This window comes from Choloepus didactylus, chromosome 8 (genome assembly GCF_015220235.1).
Source record: "Choloepus didactylus isolate mChoDid1 chromosome 8, mChoDid1.pri, whole genome shotgun sequence".
Classification (NCBI taxonomy): domain Eukaryota; kingdom Metazoa; phylum Chordata; class Mammalia; order Pilosa; family Megalonychidae; genus Choloepus; species Choloepus didactylus.
The window spans coordinates 84,294,633-84,314,979 of NC_051314.1; the positions used below are offsets into that span (position 1 = coordinate 84,294,633).

Genomic DNA, 20,347 nt, shown 5'->3' on the forward strand with positions numbered 1-20,347 from the left:
ACAAGTTAGACATTTTACTGATTTCTTTATCTTGAAGTTGTTTCATGGCATCCAGATGTCTTCAGAAACATTGTTGCTTTTGGTTTTGTATACCTTCGCAGTTTGTGATATCTGGCTGAGACAGGCATACGAGCAACCTCCTAAGTGGCCTCCTGGCTTCATTTTAAATCCCTTGGCCATGGTAACTTTTTTTTTCCTTCTCTTTTTCACTATAGTAGGTACATACACTCAGACACTCAGTTCCTGAGATTTACCACTGTGGAGTCAGTTGGTCAAAGGATGCTTTGATAATAGATACACAGAATATCAGAAAAATTTAATTAACTGATCAGTAATTGAGCAGCTGCTGCTATATAACCATGTATTGGTCTAACAGAAGGCAGTCAGAGCATATTCAGGCACATGAAATATTTTAATTGGCAGGTAAGGCATCCGGAGTTGTGGTAGTCAATGAAAATAGCCTTTTAAATTTCAAACATTATAACATTAAGAGACCAAAGCTTTACCCAGGAAGTATTTTGCAATTTCAAGTACTGTATCTTATCTATGTATAGGGTCTTCCAGCAATGACCCTTCCTCTTTACCCAGGCTGAAGTGGGCAGATGAACATCCTGCATACTTCCTAACTCTTCTTCAAATATGATTTTACATTGTAATTTAACACAATTTGTGGGTTCTCCCTGCACAGTTATCCTTAATAAGTACTTTGCATTGCTTTTTTCAAGCAATAAAAATATTACTTTGGTGCTCTCAGAGTAAGATTAGAAAATTCTGGAACTTACTTGGCTTTATCAAATGAGCCAGTTTCTAATAAACACTCCGGTTAATATATTTTTATCGTACAATATATTTTAAATGATGAGTATGTACTGAGAGATTGGAATCTTTCCAGTAGCCTGATTAGAAATCAATTAATCATGCACAATCAACATGCACAATCATGCACAGTCAACATGAAGGGGATGGCTTATTTCTATGCTGGTTATCCTCAATTTTCCTGACTTTCATGGAACATATTAGATCTAGCTGCTGGACTATTTACTGCTGGAATAAAGTAGTTGGACTCTTTCCCTGCCTATATTCCAAAGAGGATAGTGTTGATCAAAACATGTGCACTCTGGTTTCATTAGAAGAGCCTCATGATAGATACAAATGACAACTTTTTAAATAATTGTCTGTGCCAGTGGAGAGAAGTGTATATAATACACAGAACGGTGGGGTAGTATCTAGAATACAGACGTATTTTCAGACATTCCTCAGTCTTTCCTTTCCCCAAATACTGGACTTATCCTTCTTGTCAGCTTAAACTTCCACTACAGGAAACACGAGGTAAACACCACAGATAATCTTATAGTGCAGATAATCTATAGTCTTGATTTTATTTCAGTTAAAAAAAATTAAAAAAAAATAATTTAAATAATTTTAAATTAATAATAAGACTCTTCTTCGTCTTAGAGTCTTAGGGAGTAAGCTTGAGTCAAGAAGTTGTGACTTTAGCAAAGTCTAATTATTTTTCTAGGACCATAGGCTAAAGAGGAGTCTGAGAGCACACATGTACTTAATATTTAACATCTACTTTTGTTTCCTGTGTTTTCTACAGTGTCATACCAGTTTAACAGTAGTGCTTCTGGACTAAATTCTTTCGCTCCCACAACAATATTGCCATCTAGAGGAAAAGGGGTTTGAAGCAATTTACCTTTGTACACCTAGAAACCCTTTCATGAAGTATAAAAATGAATACACAGATATTTAAATGTTAAGCTTTTATCTTTGTGGTAAAATAGTCAGGTTTTCTTATGAGAGTAAGGTACAGAGTGGTAAACCAACTTTAAATAACAGCACAACAGTTCTCCTCTGATTTAATTGTTGGTCATCCTGAAAAAGAGTTTGCAAAAGCCTTAATCACCTTGCTGTATTTGCGAAGAATTCAGATGAATGAAGTGTTGTATTTAACATGGATATAGAAAATTTTTTTGCAGCCACTATATAACTACTAATTTTCAGATTGACTTGACATAATATAGATTATTTTCTGCAATTAACTAGATAATAAAAATTTTAAGTCAGAAAATCATGTCCTAGGCTTTAAAAGACATCAACAAAGAATATTTTTGATTCTACTATTTATGATTTTGATTTTAAAATTAACTTAAGATTTTGCAACTTAATAGACCAAGAGTATGAGAATTCTGATACTTCCACAGTGTAATTTGCTACATATTGAAAATTCATTCCTTATAATAAATAGTTTTCAGAAGTCTTCTTGTTTTTCTTATCCCAGCAAGTAGCTTCATTTTTTGGTTGCATTGAAGAATCGAGGTCTAATGTAATCTTTATACATAGAATAGAGAACACCTAGAAACAGAAAGATGTTTATCAACAGATTATCTGTGAGAAACAAAACACTGCATTCCTCCATTTGTATTCTTCTGAAACTATCCCTCAATTTAAAACTGAACAAATTCTTCCATCTTATTAATTTTTCTTGGCTCATACTGGTAGCCCCAGGGAGGTGGAGGAACAAAACTGAGAGCCCTTTAAGATCAGTATAAATATGAATTTGTGAAGTTGCTAGGCCACACTAACGTGGATTATAAAATGTTGGTGAAAAGGTTAGGAAAGTGGGCAGATATGACCAGATATTAAGATTAAAATAACAGGCACCTCAATTAAGCAAACATTTGCTCAGTGTCTCCTTGTGCTCAGCATCCTGAGGAAAACAAAGGTGAGCGGATCTGGTCCCTGCTTCTCCGAATTTACAATCTAGTGGGAAAATCAGCCATAAGTTTAGGCAGTTGAGATGTGTGGCTCCCACAAGATTGAGGTCCTAAGGCCATGGGCAGAGAGGATGAGGTAGTCAAGGGAAGTAGTCTGGGGAAAAAAGGAGCTGCTTCAGTGAATTCCAGGGACATCAGCAAATGTTCATAAGCAAAAGCAAGTTAAGGAGTCACAGATTTAAACTATAATTTACCACCCTCCATCTCAAATATCAAGACATCCAAGTATCTACTAGACTGTCTAAACTCAACCCTTTACTTCATTTTTCTTGTGCTTTCTTTCTGACACTGCTTGATAATACCTTCTTTAAAAATTGGCCAGGAGTAAAACTCCTAAATTGTGCATAATTAAATATGTTGAGCATGCCCCTCGCAATGTACATTTATTTCTAAATAATACTAGTGTACTATGGTCAATCCCTATATTAGTAAAGTTTTTTTTGTTTTTTATATAGAAGTATTTACTTCCCACATCCCATGGATGTCCTCATACACTTCCGAGGGCGTGAATACTCTGTTTGGAGACATCTGCCTTAGGCATCTCACTCAGTATATCATAAAATTAAGAATTCAGGCTCTGGAGTAGATTGCCCATATGACCTTGTACAAGTTACTTTTCCTCCTAGGTCTCAGTTTCTTCATTTGTAAAATGGGATAATGAATAACAGTATCTTACCTCATAGGATATTTATTTATGGTAACAATAGCAGGTAATGTTACCTCATTAAATGGAAATTATTATTCTTTTATCCAAAGTGCACTCACCATCCCACTAAACCTCTTCCTTCTTTGTTCTTTATATTAGTGAAAGGCAAAACCTTCCATCAGGTTGCCCAAATGATAAACCTGGGAAACCTCCTTGAATCTTTCTTCCTTACTTTCCCCAATCACTTGGTTGCCAAGTCCTCAGTATTTATGAAATCCATCTGCTCTTCTGTATCTCCACTGCTACTGTCTTAACTCAGATCCAATTCATAGTCTAATTGGTTCCTCTGTCTTCATTTTCTCCCTTCCTCCTTAGCAATTCAGTCTCTAGGCATTTTCTTTTTCCTTTTAACATTTTTTTTTTTTATGGTGAAATATAACACATGGAGAATAGTACATTAAACACAAATAGACCAGTTTAACAAGTAGTTATAGAGTGAACACTAATTACAGGTCAAGAAATAGAACACTACAGACATCTTAGAAGCTTCTCAGGTTTCCCTTTCTGACCATAGACTCTTTCTTTCCCCATAGGTAACCACTGTCCTGAATTTTATGAGAATTGTTTTTTTCCTTCTTTTTATAGTTTGACCATCTGTCTATGTATCCCTAAATGAAACAGTTTCATATTGACTGTTTCTGAGCTTTTTATAAAGCAGGCATCTTTCAAACTGTCAATCTATGTAACTCTTTTCTTTAAACCCTTTACTGGCTTATTTCATCTTGTTAACTCTTCAGTTTGCAACCTATAAACCTATTGGGTATTTGTTTTGTATCAGTTTAGTTAAGCTTTGACTATGTATCCCAGAATTCCCTTCCCCCATAGTTCTAGCTTAGATTGGCTCACAAGAGACATTTTGCATGAGATTTGGAAGGCAGAATTTGAAGCAGCAGCAGCCATACTTTTATACTTGGAAAGCTGGTGCAGGACATCAGGCCTTGTTACAGCTCATGCAAGTAGTTGCTTCTCTGCTGGCTCACTTCACCATTGTGGGGCAGCAACCAGGCCACGGGTCTGGTCAGGTTCTCTTGTAGTTGACACCATGATTGAAGTTGGAGGCAATAAGAGACCCAAAAGTCCTGTCTGTCTTTGTAGTTCCTGCTCACCCTTGCAGGTTCCAGTTTGTCCTTCCTTCCGAACTGCCACCCTGCTGACTTCTGGCCCCAGCATTAGAAACATAAGCAACAGCCTCCACATGGATTGTTTAACCAGTTCCCCAAATTATTTAAGGTCATATCTCTCTCATAAATCCCTTATTATGTATCACTACTAGTAGTTTTGCTTCTCTGATACAGAAATTCTGATACAGAATTTGATATTGGAAGTGCTTCCAGAGGAACAGAACCATGAGGATAGGTTCTTTGAGTTGGTTTTGGGTTATCTGGAATTGGTTCTCCTGTATTATTGGATTTATAGGCATAAATAACCTTCTTTTCCAGTGGTAAAGAGAATGCTACCAGTCCATAGTGTGCAGAAGCAAAACAGTTTCTTAAATTACCAGGTGTTTATGCCTATAATCAAGTGCCTACAGAAAGCAAGACTTTCTTTACTGCCATAGAACATTTAGTAGAACTAAGGAATACAGTGAGTTTGATTGCTTCTAAGTGTTCTAAAGTACTTAGAGAAAGAAAACATTGGGCTCAGGGCTTTTAATTTCAAGCTTGGGAACCCATGAGGGACCTGAAAGCTTTTATGACTACCAAAAAAGAAACAACTCCTGTTGCTAGGAGGCTGATGTTTTTGAAAATCACACACAATGTCTAATCCTGTGAGTCACCTTGTTGGCATGGGGTAGCAACCAGGCCTGCAGCACCTATGGCTCCTGCTGAATTTCCTCCTTCACCTTCTCTGACTCCTTGGCCAGATGCATGTTTAGGTCTAGGATGAAGGGCATTAACTTCTTTTATAGTTGACTCCAATCATTGAATTTGGTGGCTTGCAGATGCTGAGAGACCCATGAGGATTCCAGTCTGTCACTGTGGGTTTCAGTTCATCCTTGCAGGTTCCAGATTTTCCTTGTTTTTCCCATTTCACATCCATATTTCCTTCCTTACTGCTTGCACTTGGCCCAGTTCCAGATACATAAGCAAGAGCCTCACAATTGCGTAAGATCAAACACCTATAATAAATCCCTTATTATATAGTAGTAGTAGTAGTAGGTCTGCTTCTCTGATAAAACGCTGACTGATTCAGTGACCATGTCATACTATGTAGAGTTCCACTATCACAACATGCTTCCATGTCTGGGTTTTTCCCTCTGCGTAGAATCCTGATTCCCTTTTCTGCCTAATTAATTCCTCCAGAACCTTGGCTCATCACATGCTCTACCTCTTAGAGAAACCTCCCCTGACCTCCCAGCCCTAGTTAAATGCTGCTCCTTTGTGCTTCCATAACAACCTGTGCTATCTCTTTTCACAGCACTTATCACTTTATACTGTATTCTTCTGTTCTTGGTTCTACTTCTTGAGGAGAAGAAACTATTTTAGGGTAGGGACTGAGCCTTAGCTCTATATCTCTAGACTAGCATGGTATCTGGCACATAGCAACTACTTAATAAATGTTTGCTGAATGATGAAAATGAGGACTGTAACTTTGTAGAAAGCTTTTTTTGTCATGTTTGTTTCAATATTTACACATCACAGCTCATATTGATAAGAGAATTAACACATAACTCTCTATAGGCAAGCACCACACTCATTCCATAACTCCAGACCACTTCTTAGGCTGATTGAACTCTGCACAGAATGAAGAGGAGGTAAGAATATTACTTGTCCTCACTAACTGTAGACACAAAAGTTTAGATAATTTAGGTCCCAAAGTGGATTTCTTATTAAAATTATCCAAATTAGCTGTTAATGTAGCCTGAATTAACCAGATAATTTTAAACCCGTTCTGACAGTGTAGGTCTTGCATAATTTGTGGATTAATATAAAAATGAAAAGATTTTCCTATTGCTCAAACTTGGAATAAAAGAAGAACAAAGATATTGAGATTTGTCGCCTTCTAATAATGTCGTCTTCCCAGTTAAACAACTTAATAACCACGTCTGCTGTTCAAATAGCCAAAGGACACATGGGAGTTTTGCCTTAGCTCTCAGCTGTGCAATCCGGGGTAGGAGTTATGACTGCTGCTCACAGCTGAGAGTCACAGGCTGGGAACCGTGATCACTGCTCTGAGCTGTGTGGTTAGGGCAGTAATTTATGACTACTGCTCTTAACTGACAGATACAGGCTGGGGGCTATTTACTGCTTTCATTGTACAGGATAACAAAACCTACCACTCTGGTTGTCTGCTGAGGGTTTTGAGTTAATGCTGAAAAACTAAGAAAGTAAGCCCACAGTGGGCAGCATCCCCAACCAAATGAAGACCAACTGTCTCTTTTACCCCTCCTCACCCATTTTGCCTACTCTCATCCTTCAAAACCAGTATCATCTTGATCCAGTATTCATCTTCTAATATAATTGAATTTAAAAATGCTCTCAAAGACAGCTTAATAGAAGTTACAAATTAAACAGGTTACCTAGAGTCACAGCTCCTAAAACAAATCCTTGGGCAGCAACTCTCATGTGAATAAGATGAATGGACATTTTCTGATCTCTTCTGTACTTTAACTTGTAAAGGCCATAGGATACCACAGTCACAAAGCCTGCTATTCCTGTGAATTGAAAAAACAGAGGTTATAAAATGAAGTGGGGTCCCTTAATCCCAAAACATCTGCAAAGCAATAGTGTTGTATAAACAGCATTAGGCCATGGGGGGGGGGGGTGTGAGACTGGGCCTGTACCAGTTAAAGAAATCAAAACTTTACCGTTTAGGGGAGGCAAAGCTGCGGTTGCACGCCTCAGCCAAGCGTAACCCTTTTAACAATAACTGCTCCAGGTCCAAGTGAAACTTTTTGTAACCCTTTAATAATCAATAGCTGCTCCAGTCCCAAGTGAAACTCTTTGTGAAATTGTTTTTGTGAAATTGTTTTGTGTGATCAATAACTGCTCCAGTTCCAAGTGAAACTCTTTGTGTAATTGTTTTTTGTGATTAAGAGCTAAACTGCCAACTCTGCTTCTGTTAGAACAGCTTGCTTGCTTGCATTTCTAGGATACGGTTTCTGTCTATATAAGGCACCAGCGCACACAGGTGGGGGCTGCTTGCTGAACTCTCTGCGCGGAGTGAGAGGCAGCAGCCGCCTGCTAGCTGGCTAATAAAAGGCTCTTTAAACTCTGTTTGGCTGTCTCGTACTTTAACTCGTGGGCACCGTAACATTTGGAGGCCCCAGTGAGATTTATCTCAGCGTTTGCTGAGGCTCATAAGTCGAGACAAAGGTCTGACTACCGGCCCTCCCCCAGGGGGCGTGTACTGAGAGACGTTCCTCAGCCCCGGCGGAGAACTGAGTGGTCAAGCCTCAAAATTCAAAAATCTGCCTCTGGAGCCATCTGGATGTGGGCCCACAACGGTAAGAGATCTCTAATCTGGTTTGGTGGGGTACCCCTTTAGGGTCTTTAGGAGGGCTGGACACAGCCATAACTCCGAGACCCGGCCTCGGACCACGACGGTGGCCGGTGGCATCAGGTTCAGGTTTTGGTTAGTCTCTGTTTTGTGTTTTGTTGTTAGTGTCTTTGTTCTGTTCTGTTTCTGTTTTGTCAACTGTCAGTCCCGCAATGGGTCAGTGTCTGTCTGCTTTCGCTTGCTCTCCGTTGCAGTGTTTCTTAAAAAATTTCCAGGACATCCAGCAACAAGCTGCAGGGTTGGAAGCCACTGTTAACCCAGGAACTCTCTGGACCCTTTACAAATTCAAATGGCCAACCTTTCCAGATTCTAATTGCCACCCCCCCCCCCAGGGCACTCTAAATTTGCTAATTACCTTTCAGGTTCGAAGAGTCATTTACGGGAGTGCAAGACACCCGGATCAGATTCCCTATATTGAAACCTGGATCGGCATCCTCACTGACCGCCCCAAATGGCTTAATCATTTTTCTGCATATTGCTGTCCACAGGCTCCAGGAGGGCTGGGGTGGGGGTGAACAGGCCCTTTGTCTGCAGGCAGCGGTGCGTGGCTACAGACTCGGGTGTTGCCTTCCTGCTGCCGGGCCAGGTGGGCAAGCCTATCCCCATGGTTTGAGTGCTGGTAAACAAGCACTGGAGTGGTGAGCAGGTGCCAGGACCTGCCTCTGGCCAGGGCACAAGCTTTCCCCTGTGAAACAGGCCACCAGTGAATTATTTGTCAATGATCAGCAATCACCAGCTGGACACTGACTGGAGAAAGAGCAGAGACGGGTCCCTAAGTATGCGAGCCAGGGAGTGGTCCCCAGCATCCTTTGTTTTTGGTATTTCTGTTCCATCATGGGTCACAGGACATCTGTCTGCTTGTACATCCAGGGGTGTCCAGGAGCCAGTGTGTTCCCAGATCCTGGAGACATGCCAGCCCCCTGGGAGGTGGTGTTGACTGCTGGCTTGGTGCTTAAAGAGTGGCTCATCTTTTCTTAGTGACACCACTTGCTTTTCGTCTTGCAGCCTCTGACCTCAGAGAATCCTTTTGTACTTTCTAGAAACAGCAGACCACTGTTGGGGAGTGTCGGCCAGAGCCCCACTGAACAGCATATTTGGGCATCAGAAACAGCCACATGGAAAGGCCGAGGTTGGGGTGGGGGGAGGTTAGTGAAGACAAGTGGCTTCTCTGCATTCAGCCAGGAGGTGGGGGTGGGAGCAGGGGCTCCCCATGGGGCACGGTAAGCCTCACACTTGTCCCTGTGACTGAGCTGTGCTGGAGCTGACCCGCCAGGTGACAGCTGTCCCGCTGGAGCCCACCTGTCTATGTCTGAGGCACCATAATGGTACAAGTGCTGCATGTCCTCACGGGAACCCTGCTGGGGGCCAGAGGCGACTTCCCTGGGCAGGGGGCGAGGCAGGCCACCTGAGGGCAGGGAGGCGCGGGCTGCCACTCGGCTCCCTGGGACTAAAATTGTTCAACACCTAAACAGTCCAAAAAGCAAGATGTGCTCATTCTAAAGGGCCACCCAAAAGGCCCCCAGTCCTCGACCCCCCACAGGATAGTCCCCCCTTATCACGGCCCCCACCTTATTCCATAGGACCCTCTGCCCCTAGCGTGGGGCCCTTTCCGGAAATAGTTCAGGTTCCCCCCCTACCCTAAGTTCAGGAGGACCCCTTGTTCCCACTCCGAAGTTTGTAAATATCTTTTAATACTCATTTTTAAAGTGGTTTTATATTGCAGAAGTTCATGGTATATCATTTAATGCAAAAATGAAACCATTTTACTTCAATGTTATTAAAAAGGTTTGTTTTATTAGGAAGTAAATGTGTTGTTGCAGTGTTTTGTGGCCTGTTTAAAGGCTTTTGTTTAGCAAAGTGAATGTAAAATACAGTAAAATGTTAAGTTGCCATCTACTTTATAAAATCCATCAACTTGGAATTTTTTTACTCTATCAAGGAAGTGAAATGTGCAATAAATAGTAAGTATGCAGTCATGTTTTTATGTCATGTTTAGAAATCCATAAAATTGCTCTCCCATGGTTCTTAAATGACATAAAGTAATTGTGCAATGTTACTAATGGTGAACCTAGCAAGCTGCATTCAAATTCAAATATGTTGGAATAAGTAATCCAACAAAATTCTGTTTGAATCAGATCCTCATCCCTTGACTTTGTGTGAAAAAAAGTACTCTCCTTCCAGTGAAAAGTTATCACAGAGGTTCATTAAATAAAACTCTGACCCAGTGTTCTGTTTTTTACATGTGCCCCACTCCGAACTCCCGGCACCGCGGCCCACCTGAAGCCAGGCCTGAGGCGCCATGCCCCTCGGGGAGAGACTCAGTCCTTTATTCCTTCGGGCCCCTAATGCTGGGGCCGGGCTGCTCTACCTCACCGGGCTGGGCAGGGGTCCCTGCTGCTAACCCCTTCCTCAAGGAGGGACCCAGAATTTAGTTTCTGGTCTCTCCATCCAACCCTGCTCCAGCTAAAACTTTTGGTATTTATTCTGGACAAAAACCCAGACAATATACTTTATTTTATTTTATTTTTTTTTTATTGGCTCTTTTTTATTACATAAAGAATATATTTTGGTTGCAAAAGATGTAAATGACACTTAGGGGTGCAGGGCCGGGAGGGAAGTGCCCGTTCGTCCCACTCCTGTTGTCCTCCTGCAGGCCACACTGTCCGCAGGCCAGCCTGCTCCCCTGCAGCCCCTGCACGCTCAGGCCTGTACGGGTGCACACACAGCTCCCGGGCATCCGTTACTCCATCCTGTGTGAGTTGTTCCACGGCTTAATTTTTTCATTTTTAAACTTATCGTCTTGGACATCTTTCCAGATATGTAAATCCAGGCCTGCTTTATTTTTAATGTCATGTAGCATTCCATAAGAGGGTGATAGTGTACTTTATTGAGCCAATTCCCTTTTTTTTTTTTTAATCATCATTTTATTGAGATATATTCACATACCACGCAGTCATACAAAACAAATTGTACTTTCGATTGTTTACAGTACCATTACATAGTTGTACATTCATCACCTAAATCAATCCCTGACACCTTCATTAGCACACACACAAAAATAACAAGAATAATAATTAGAGTGAAAAAGAGCAATTGAAGTAAAAAAGAACACTGGGTACCTTTGTCTGTTTGTTTGCTTCCCCTACTTTTCTACACATCCATCCATAAACTAGACAAAGTGGAGTTTGGTCCTTATGGCTTTCCCAATCCCATTGTCACTCCTCATAAGCTACATTTTTATACAATTGTCTTCGAGATTCATGGGTTCTGGGTTGTAGTTTGATAGTTCCAGGTATCCACCACCAGCTACCCCAATTCTTTAGAACCTAAAAAGGGTTGTCTAAAGTGTGCGTAAGAGTGCCCACCAGAGTGATCTCCCGGCTCGTTTTGGAATCTCTCTGCCACTGAAGCTTATTTCATTTCCTTTCACATCCCCCTTTTGGTCAAGAAGATGTTCTCCGTCCCACGATGCCGGGTCTACATTCCTCCCCGGGAGACATATTCCACGTTGCCAGGGAGATTCACTCCCCTGGGTGTCTGATCCCACGTAGGGGGGAGGGCAGTGATTTCACCTTTCAAGTTGGCTTAGCCAGAGAGAGAGGGCCACATCTGAGCAACAAAGAGGCATTCAGGAGGAGACTCTTAGGCACAAATACAGGGAGGCCTAGCCTCTCCTTTGTAGCAACCGTCTTCCCAAGGGTAAAACTTATGGTAGAGGGCTCAACCCATCAAACCACCAGTCCCCTATGTCTGTGGTCATGTTAGCAACCATGGAGGTGGGGTAGGCAAATACCCCTGCATTCTCCACAGGCTCCTCAAGGGGGCACTACATCTTTTTTTTTTTTTTTTTCCTTGTTTGTCTTTTTTCATTTTTTTTTTTTAACTTTCCCTTCTTTTTTAAATCAACTGTATGAAAAAAAAAGTTAAAAAGAAAACACACATACAATAAAAGAACATTTCAAAGAGACCATAACAAGGGAGTAAGAAAAAGACAACTAACCTAAGATAACTGCTTAACTTCCAACATGTTCCTACTTTACCCCAAGAAAGTTACATAATATAGCAACATTTCAGTGAACTTGTTCCTACTACATCCATCAGAAATTAACAGACCATAGTCATTTCTGGGCATCCCCAGAACGTTAAATAGCTTATCTGTTCTTCTTGGATTATTGTTCCCCCTTCCTTAATTGCTCTCTACTGCTAGTTCCCCTACATTCTACATTATAAACCATTTGTTTTACATTTTTCAAAGTTCACATTAGTGGTAGCATATAATATTTCTCTTTTTGTGCCTGGCTTATTTCGCTCAGCATTATGTCTTCAAGGTTCATCCATGTTGTCATATGTTTCACCAGATCGTTCCTTCTTACTGCCGCGTAGTATTCCATCGTGTGTATATACCACATTTTATTTATCCACTCATCTGTTGAAGGACATTTGGGTTGTTTCCATCTCTTGGCAATTGTGAATAATGCTGCTATGAACATTGGCGTGCAGATATCTGTTCGTGTCACTGCTTTACGATCTTCCGGGTATATACCGAGAAGTGCAATCGCTGGATCGAATGGTAACTCTATATCTAGTTTTCTAAGGAACTGCCAGACTGACTTCCAGAGTGGCTGAACCATTATACAGTCCCACCAACAATGAATAAGAGTTCCAATTTCTCCACATCCCCTCCAGCATTTGTAGTTTCCTGTTTGTTTAATGGCAGCCATTCTAACCGGTGTTAGATGGTATCTCATTGTGGTCTTAATAGCTAGTGAAGCTGAACATTTTTTCATGTGTTTCTTGGCCATTTGTATTTCCTCTTCAGAGAACTGTCTTTTCATATCTTTTGCCCATTTTATAACTGGGCTGTCTGTACTATTGTCATTGAGTTGTAGGATTTCTTTGTATATGCAAGATAATCAGTCTTTTGTCAGATACATGGTTTCCAAAAAATTTTTCCCATTGAGTTGGCTGCCTCTTTACCTTTTTGAGAAATTCCTTTGAGGTGCAGAAACTTCTAAGCTTGAGGAGTTCCCATTTATCTATTTTCTCTTTTGTTGCTTGTGCTTTGGGTGTAAAGTCTAGGAAGTGGCCTCCTAATACAAGGTCTTGAAGATGTTTTCCTACATTATCTTCTAGGAGTTTTATGGTACTTTCTTTTATATTGAGATCTTTGGTCCATTTTGAGTTAATTTTTGTGTAGGGGGTGAGGTAGGGGTCCTCTTTCATTCTTTTGGATATGGATATCCAACTCTCCCAGCCCCATTTGTTGAAAAGACCATTATGGCTCAGTTCGGTGACTTTGGGGGCCTTATCAAAGATCAGTCGGCCATAGATCTGAGGGTCTATCTCTGAATTCTCAATTCGATTCCATTGATCTATATGTCTATCTTTGTGCCAGTACCATGCTGTTTTGGCAACTGTGGCTTTATAATAAGCTTCAAAGTCAGGGAGTGTAAGTCCTCCCACTTCGTTTTTCTTTTTTAGAGTGTCTTTAGCAATTCGAGGCATCTTCCCTTTCCAAATAAATTTGATAACTAGCTTTTCCAAGTCTGCAAAGTAGGTTGTTGGAATTTTGATTGGGATTGCATTGAATCTGTAGATGAGTTTGGGTAGAATTGACATCTTAATGACATTTAGCCTTCCTATCCATGAACATGGAATATTTTTCCATCTTTTAAGATCCCCTTCTATTTCTTTTAGTAGAGTTATGTAGTTTTCTTTGTATAGGTCTTTTACATCTTTGGTTAAGTTTATTCCTAGGTACTTGATTTTTTTAGTTGCTATTGAAAATGGTATCTTTTTCTTGAGTGTCTCTTCAGTTTGTTCATTTCTAGCATATAGAAACATTACTGACTTATGTGCATTAATCTTGTATCCTGCTACTTTGCTAAATTTGTTTATTAGCTCTAGTAGGTGTATCGTCGATTTCTCAGGGTTTTCTAGATATAAGATCATATCATCTGCAAACAATGACAGTTTTACTTCTTCTTTTCCAATTTGGATGCCTTTTATTTCTTTGTCTTGCCGGATTGCCCTGGCTAGCACTTCCAGCACAATGTTGAATAACAGTGGTGACAGCGGGCATCCTTGTCTTGTTCCTGATCTTAGAGGGAAGGCTTTCAGTCTCTCACCATTGAGTACTATGCTGGCTGTGGGTTTTTCATATATGCTCTTTATCATGTTGAGGAAGTTTCCTTCAATTCCTACCTTTTGAAGTGTTTTTATCAAAAACGGATGTTGGATTTTGTCAAATGCTTTTTCAGCATCTATTGAGATGATCAATTGATTTTTCCCTTTCAAGTTTTTAATGTGTTGTAATACATTGATTGTTTTTCTTATGTTGAACCATCCTTGCATGCCTGGAATGAACCCCACTTGGTCATGGTGTATGATTTTTTTAATGTGTCTTTGGATTCGATTTGCAAGTATTTTGTTGAGGATTTTTGCATCTATATTCATTAGGGAGATTGGCCGGTAGTTTTCCTTTTTTGTAGCATCTTTGCCTGGTTTTGGTATTAGATTGATGTTAGCTTCATAAAATGAGTTAGGTAGTGTTCCATTTTTTTCAATGTTTTGAAAGAGTTTGAGTAAGATTGGTGTCAGTTCTTTCTGGAAAGTTTGGTAGAATTCCCCTGTGAAGCCATCTGGCCCTGGGCATTTATTTGTGGGAAGATTTTTGATGACTGATTGGATCTCTTTGCTTGTGATGGGTTGGTTGAGGTCTTCTATTTCTTCTCTGGTCAGTCTAGGTTGTTCATATGTTTCCAGGAAATTGTCCATTTCTTCTACATTATCCAGTTTGTTGCCATACAGTTGTTCATAATATCCTCTTATAATTTTTTTAATTTCTTCAGGATCTGCAGTTATGTTACCTTTTTCATTCATTATTTTGTTTATATGGGTCTTCTCTCTTTTTGATTTTGTCAGTCTAGCTAGGGGCTTGTCAATCTTGTTGATCTTCTCAAAGAACCAACTTTTGGTGATATTTATCCTTTCTATTGTTTTTTTGTTCTCTATGTCATTTATTTCTGCTTTAATCCTTGTTATTTCTTTTCTTGTACTTGGTTTAGGATTGGTTTGCTGTTCATTTTCTAGCTTCTTCAGTTGATCCATTAGTTCTTTGATTTTGGCTCTTTCTTCCTTTTTAATATATGCGTTTAGTGCTATAAATTTCCCCCTTAGCACTGCTTTTGCTGCATCCCATAGGTTTTGGTATGTTGTGTTCTCATTTTCATTCGTCTCTATATATTTAGCAATTTCTCTTGCTATTTCTTCTTTAACCCACTGATTGTTTAGGAGTGTGTTGTTTAACCTCCAGGTATTTGTGAATTTTCTAAGTCTCTGATGGTTATTGACTTCTAATTGTATTCCATTGTGGTCAGAGAATGTGCTTTGAATAATTTCAATCTTTTTAAATTTATTGAGGCTTGTTTTATGTCCCAGCATATGATCTATTCTGGAGAAAGTTCCGTGAGCACTAGAAAAGTATGTGTATCCTGGTGATTTGGGATGTAATGTCCTGTAGATGTCTGTTAAATCTAATTCATTTATCAGATTGTTTAGGTTTTCAATTTCCTTATTGGTCTTCTGTCTGGTTGATCTATCTATAGGAGAGAGTGATGTGTTGAAGTCTCCCACAATTATTGTGGAAACATCAATTGCTTCCTTTAGTTTTGCCAATGTTTCTCTCATGTATTTTGTGGCACCTTGATTGGGTGCATAGACATTTACGATTGTTATTTCTTCTTGCTGAATTGCCCCTTTTATTAGTATGTAGTGGCCTTCTTTGTCTCTCAAAACATCCCTGCATTTGAAGTCTATTTTATCTGAGATTAATATTGCTACACCTGCTTTCTTTTGGCTGTAGCTTGCATGAAATATTTTTTCCATCCTTTCACTTTCAGTTTCTTTGTGTCCCTGTGTCTAAGATGAGTCTCTTGTATGCAACATATTGATGGTTCATTTTTTTTGATCCATTCTGCAAATCTATATCTTTTAATTGGGGAGTTTAATCCATTTACATTCAATGTTAAAACCGTGAAGGCATTTCTTGAATCGGCCATCTTATCCTTTGGATTATGTTTGCCATATTTTTCCCTCTCTCTATTAATATCCTTTATTGTACCCATACCGAATCTCTTTAGTACTGAACCTTTCTCCAGGTCTCTCTGTCCTGTCTTTGTTTCTCTGTCTGTAGGGCTCCCTTTAGTATCTCCAGTAGGGCAGGTCTCTTGTTAGCAAATTCTCTCAGCATTTCTTTGTCTGTGAAAAATTTAAGCTCTCCCTCAAATTTGAAGGAGAGCTTTGCTGGATAAAGTATTCTTGGCTGGAAATTCCTCTCACTCAGAATTTTAAATATATCGTGCCACTGCCTTCTCGCCTCCATGGTGGCTGCTGAGTAGTCACTACTTAGTCTTATGCTGTTTCCTTTGTATGTGGTGAATTGCTTTTCTCTTGCTGCTTTCAGAACTTGCTCCTTCTCTTCTATGTTTGACAGTGTGATCAGTATATGTCTCGGAGTGGGTTTTTTTGGATTTATTCTATTTGGAGTTCGCTGAGCATTTATGATTTGTGTATTTATGTTGTTTAGAAGATTTGGGAAGTTTTCCCCAACAATTTCTTTGAATACTCTTCCTAGACCTTTACCCTTTTCTTCCCCTTCTGGGACACCAATGAGTCTTATATTCGGACGTTTCATATTATCTATCATATCCCTGAGGTCCATTTCGAGTTTTTCAATTTTTTTCCCCATTCTTTCTTTTATGCTTTCATTTTCCATTCTGTCATCTTCCAGGTCACTGATTCGTTGTTCAACTTCCTCTAGTCTTGTACTATGAGTGTCCAGAATCTTTTTAATTTGGTCAACAGTTTCTTTAATTTCCATAAGATCATCCATTTTTTTATTTAGTCTTGCAATGTCTTCTTTATGCTCTTCTAGGGTCTTCTTGATTTCCTTCATATCCCGTACTAGGGTCTCATTGTTCATCTTTAGTTCTTTGAGTAGCTGCTCTAGGTGGTGTGTCTCTTCTGGTCTTTTGATTTGGGTGCTTGGGCTTGGGTTATCCATATCGTCTGGTTTTTTCATATGCTTTATAATTTTCTGTTGTTTTTGGCCTCGTGGCATTTGCTGAACTTGATAGGGTTCTTTTAGGGTTTGTAGACCAGTTGAAGTCCTTATCTCTAATTTATCAGATCTACAGCTTCGTGGAGTACACTTTCTCTAACTAACCAGCAGGTGGCGTCCACAAGCCACCTGTTCTCCACAAGCCAGATCTCCCCTGCTTAGCCTTTTTGGTGAGTGGGGGAGTGAGTCTTTGGGGCCCAATTGGTGTACCAAGCTTGCGTGTGTAGTTGGTGTTGCCTGCCCTGTATGTGGGGCGTGTTTCTGGGCAGTCGGGGAGGGGGGGGTGGCCCTAACAATCAAATCTCCCTGATGATCCTAGAGTTTTAAAGCTGCTGCAATAGTCTAATCCTTCAGTTCAGTCCTGCCACAGTTTGTCTCTGCCACTGACCCACAAGTCTTTGGTATTGGCGTATGGCTCCTGAGACTTGCAAGTGGGCCCCTCTTCCAGGCTGTGCACCCCGGGTCCTCTGTTGAGGGATGACTGTGCTATGTCACAGGTGAGTGCCATCCCCCCAGGGCAGTTCTGGGCTGCTGGGCTGTGTTGGGAGGCTCCCAGTCTGCTCAAATGATGGCTGAATGGGGCTCTGTTAATTCACACTGCTCCCCCCTTCCCAGCTCTGGGACATTCAGCTGAGGTTGCAGGGAAGGCTAATGTCCACGCCCAGTTTTGTGGTGTGTGCCTGTTATTTGAAGCACTTCCGTCACACTGGGTTGTCTGGGGCAGCTCTGGGCTATGGGGCTGGCGATGGGCAGGAGTGTTTCCTGTCCACCAGGATGGTGGCTGTGAGCGGACACCCCCCTTTTCTTGGGAAGTTGTGTTGTTTAGTGAATTTTCTCAGCCACTGGATTATTGCCTTTTGTCTCAGAGCTCTCTTAGTTCTGCTCTTGACTTGACGTGCCCAAATTTCAATTCTTTGAAGCTTTCTGTATTGAGCTTCTTAGAGTAATTGTTTTAGAAAAAGCAAAAAGGATTTAAACAAAAAAAAAAAAAAAAAAAAAAAACCAAAAAAAAAAAAACGGCCCTCCTCAGAGATCTAATGGGTTATTGAAATGCTAATAGACAAAGCAACCAGGGCCATTAAGGAAAGGTGCACAGGGCAGAGAGATCAGCTTTGCTTCGGGATTTGCATATGCCCCTCAAGGCCTGATCTCCGCCCTTCCCCTTTCTGTGTTCACCAGAACTCCAAAAATCCTCTGCTTTTATTTTGGAGTTTTTCGTGTTGTTTTTTTTCTATGCCTGTCTCCTCTCTGCTGGGCTGGCTGCTCTCAGAGTCTCTGGTGTCTGGTCTCAGTCTATCTATGGTTGGAGTTTGAATCAGTAGAATGAGTTTCCGATAAGAGCAGCCACTGCAATTTTCCCTTCTCCTTCCCGGAGCTGACAGCCCCTCCTCCCCTGGGACTGAGCCTGGCAGGGAGGGGCGCGGGTCCCCTGGCCGCAAAAACTTACAGATTTCGCTGATCTCAGCAGTTCCACGTTTTCATGAGTGTTGTATGAAGTATGCCCAAAGTCAGATTGCTCTGTGGTGTCCAGTCCACGCAGTTCCTGGCTTTTTACCTACTTTCCTGGAGGAGTAACTAAAACATACAGCTCACCAGTCTGCCATCTTGCCCCGCCTCCTATACTTTATATTAATTGCTTCAATTTATATTTATTGAGCACCTACTGTTTTAGGTGCTGGGGATACAAGAGGGTCAAAACCCCCAAGGACTAATCTTTTTGTTAGAGTCCATTTTCTTTACCCATCAGCCCACATGGGACAACTGTCAACAACTTCTGCAAAGCCTTTTCACGTCAGAAGAGAGAGAAAATCCGTGCCCAAGAATGGAAACTAGTCGTGGGGCCAGACGGTCTGCCAACCAGGGAAGTAGACCGCCTTGAAGCTGTTTTTTCCCTTCACCCCACCCCGGTGGGACCCTAACACTAATCAAGGTAAGGAGGCTCTCAAACGGTACCGCCTGACTCTAATGGGGGCTCTCCGTGCAGCAGCGTGGAGGCCTACAAATATGTCCAAAGTAGCTAAGGTAATTCAGAGGACCAGAGTCCCCTGCCGCTTTTCTAGAGCGCCTCCAGGAAGCTTACCGGTTATATACCCCTGTAGATCCGGAGGCGCCAGAAAACAGGCGAGCAATTAATATTGGTTTTGTCACCCAGTCAGCCCCCAAAATAAGGAAAAAGTTACAAAAGTTAGAAGGCTTTGAAGGAAAAGTACTAAGCGAGTTGGTGGGGGTTGCTCAACAAGTCTTCAATAATAAGAAATAGTTCCAAAAACTTAAACAAAAATGGCAAAGGTCCTACTTGCCATAAGTGAAAACCAGGCGTGGAATAAAAAACAAGAAAGAAACCAGAAATTCAAAGAAAAGTCGGGAGGAGGTAATAGATTGTCCAGTGGAAAAAGAAGGACGAAGAGGGCCCCCTCTAGGCCAAAATCAATGCGTGTTCTGTAAGGAGGAGGGAGCCTTTCAGACTCTAAAAAAGGCACTCACTCAGGCCCCAGCCTTAACACTCCCAAATCTCAAAAAGCCATTCCAGCTGCATGTAGCCGAGGCACAAAGGGCAGCAAAAGGAGTGTTAACACAGCGCTTGGAGCCATGAAGATGGGTCGGGTCGTAGCCTGTCTTTCAAAGCGCCTCAATCCGGTTGTGGCAGGCTGGCCTAACTGTCTACACAGACAGTCGGTATGCGTTTGCCACCGCACATGTGCATGAAACCATCTACCAAGAACGTGGTCTCCTAACCTCTAAAAAAAAAAAAAAAAAAAAAAAAATGCCCAAAGCCAAGAAAAATGCTTTTGCCAACCAGACGGCCAAAAAGCAGCCCTAAAACCAATGGGGCCTCTTCAAGTTTTGCCCCTCCTACTGCCCCGGGTACTAAAAACTACCCCAATATTCAGCTACTCCAGAATCCTCCTACCAAAAGCACTGGAAAAAGACTTAATTTTCCAAATGCATCAAAGTACACACTTGGAAAGGACACAATTAGCTAAACTGCTAAGAACTGACTTTTACATACCTAAGCTTTTTCAGGTAGCAAAGAAGGTAAACAAAAAATGTCACGTCTGTGCTCAAGTCAACTCAAGTCATGTAAGTACCCCTGCTGCCCCTGGTCACCGCTTAAGAGGTCAGCTCCCAGGAGAGCAATGGGAAATAAACTTCACGGAACTGCCTCCTGGACCAGGGGAATACAAGTACTTACTTGTGCTGGTGAACAACTTCTCAGAATGGGTTAAAACCTACCCAACTCGG

The 20,347-nt window shown here is 41.1% G+C and overlaps 1 protein-coding gene and 1 long non-coding RNA gene across 2 annotated transcripts in view; one reads left to right on the plus strand and one right to left on the minus strand.

Annotated features, from left to right (window-relative positions):
• Nucleotides 1-2,217: 2,217 nt before the first annotated feature.
• The window catches only part of METTL7A (methyltransferase like 7A), a 49,720-nt gene continuing 31,590 nt past the window's right edge, over nucleotides 2,218-20,347 (minus strand). Inside the window, exons 3-4 of the mRNA XM_037848367.1 lie at nucleotides 7,004-7,138; nucleotides 2,218-2,355 (exon numbers count right to left, since the gene is read on the minus strand). Coding sequence (XP_037704295.1) covers nucleotides 2,291-2,355; nucleotides 7,004-7,138 — 200 coding nt within the window. The 3' untranslated portion in view covers nucleotides 2,218-2,290. The remainder of the gene's footprint in view (nucleotides 2,356-7,003; nucleotides 7,139-20,347) is intronic.
• LOC119543503 lies at nucleotides 7,539-19,869 on the plus strand. Its single transcript, XR_005218599.1, has 2 exons — nucleotides 7,539-7,930; nucleotides 18,852-19,869. It is a non-coding gene; the product is annotated as an uncharacterized LOC119543503 (long non-coding RNA).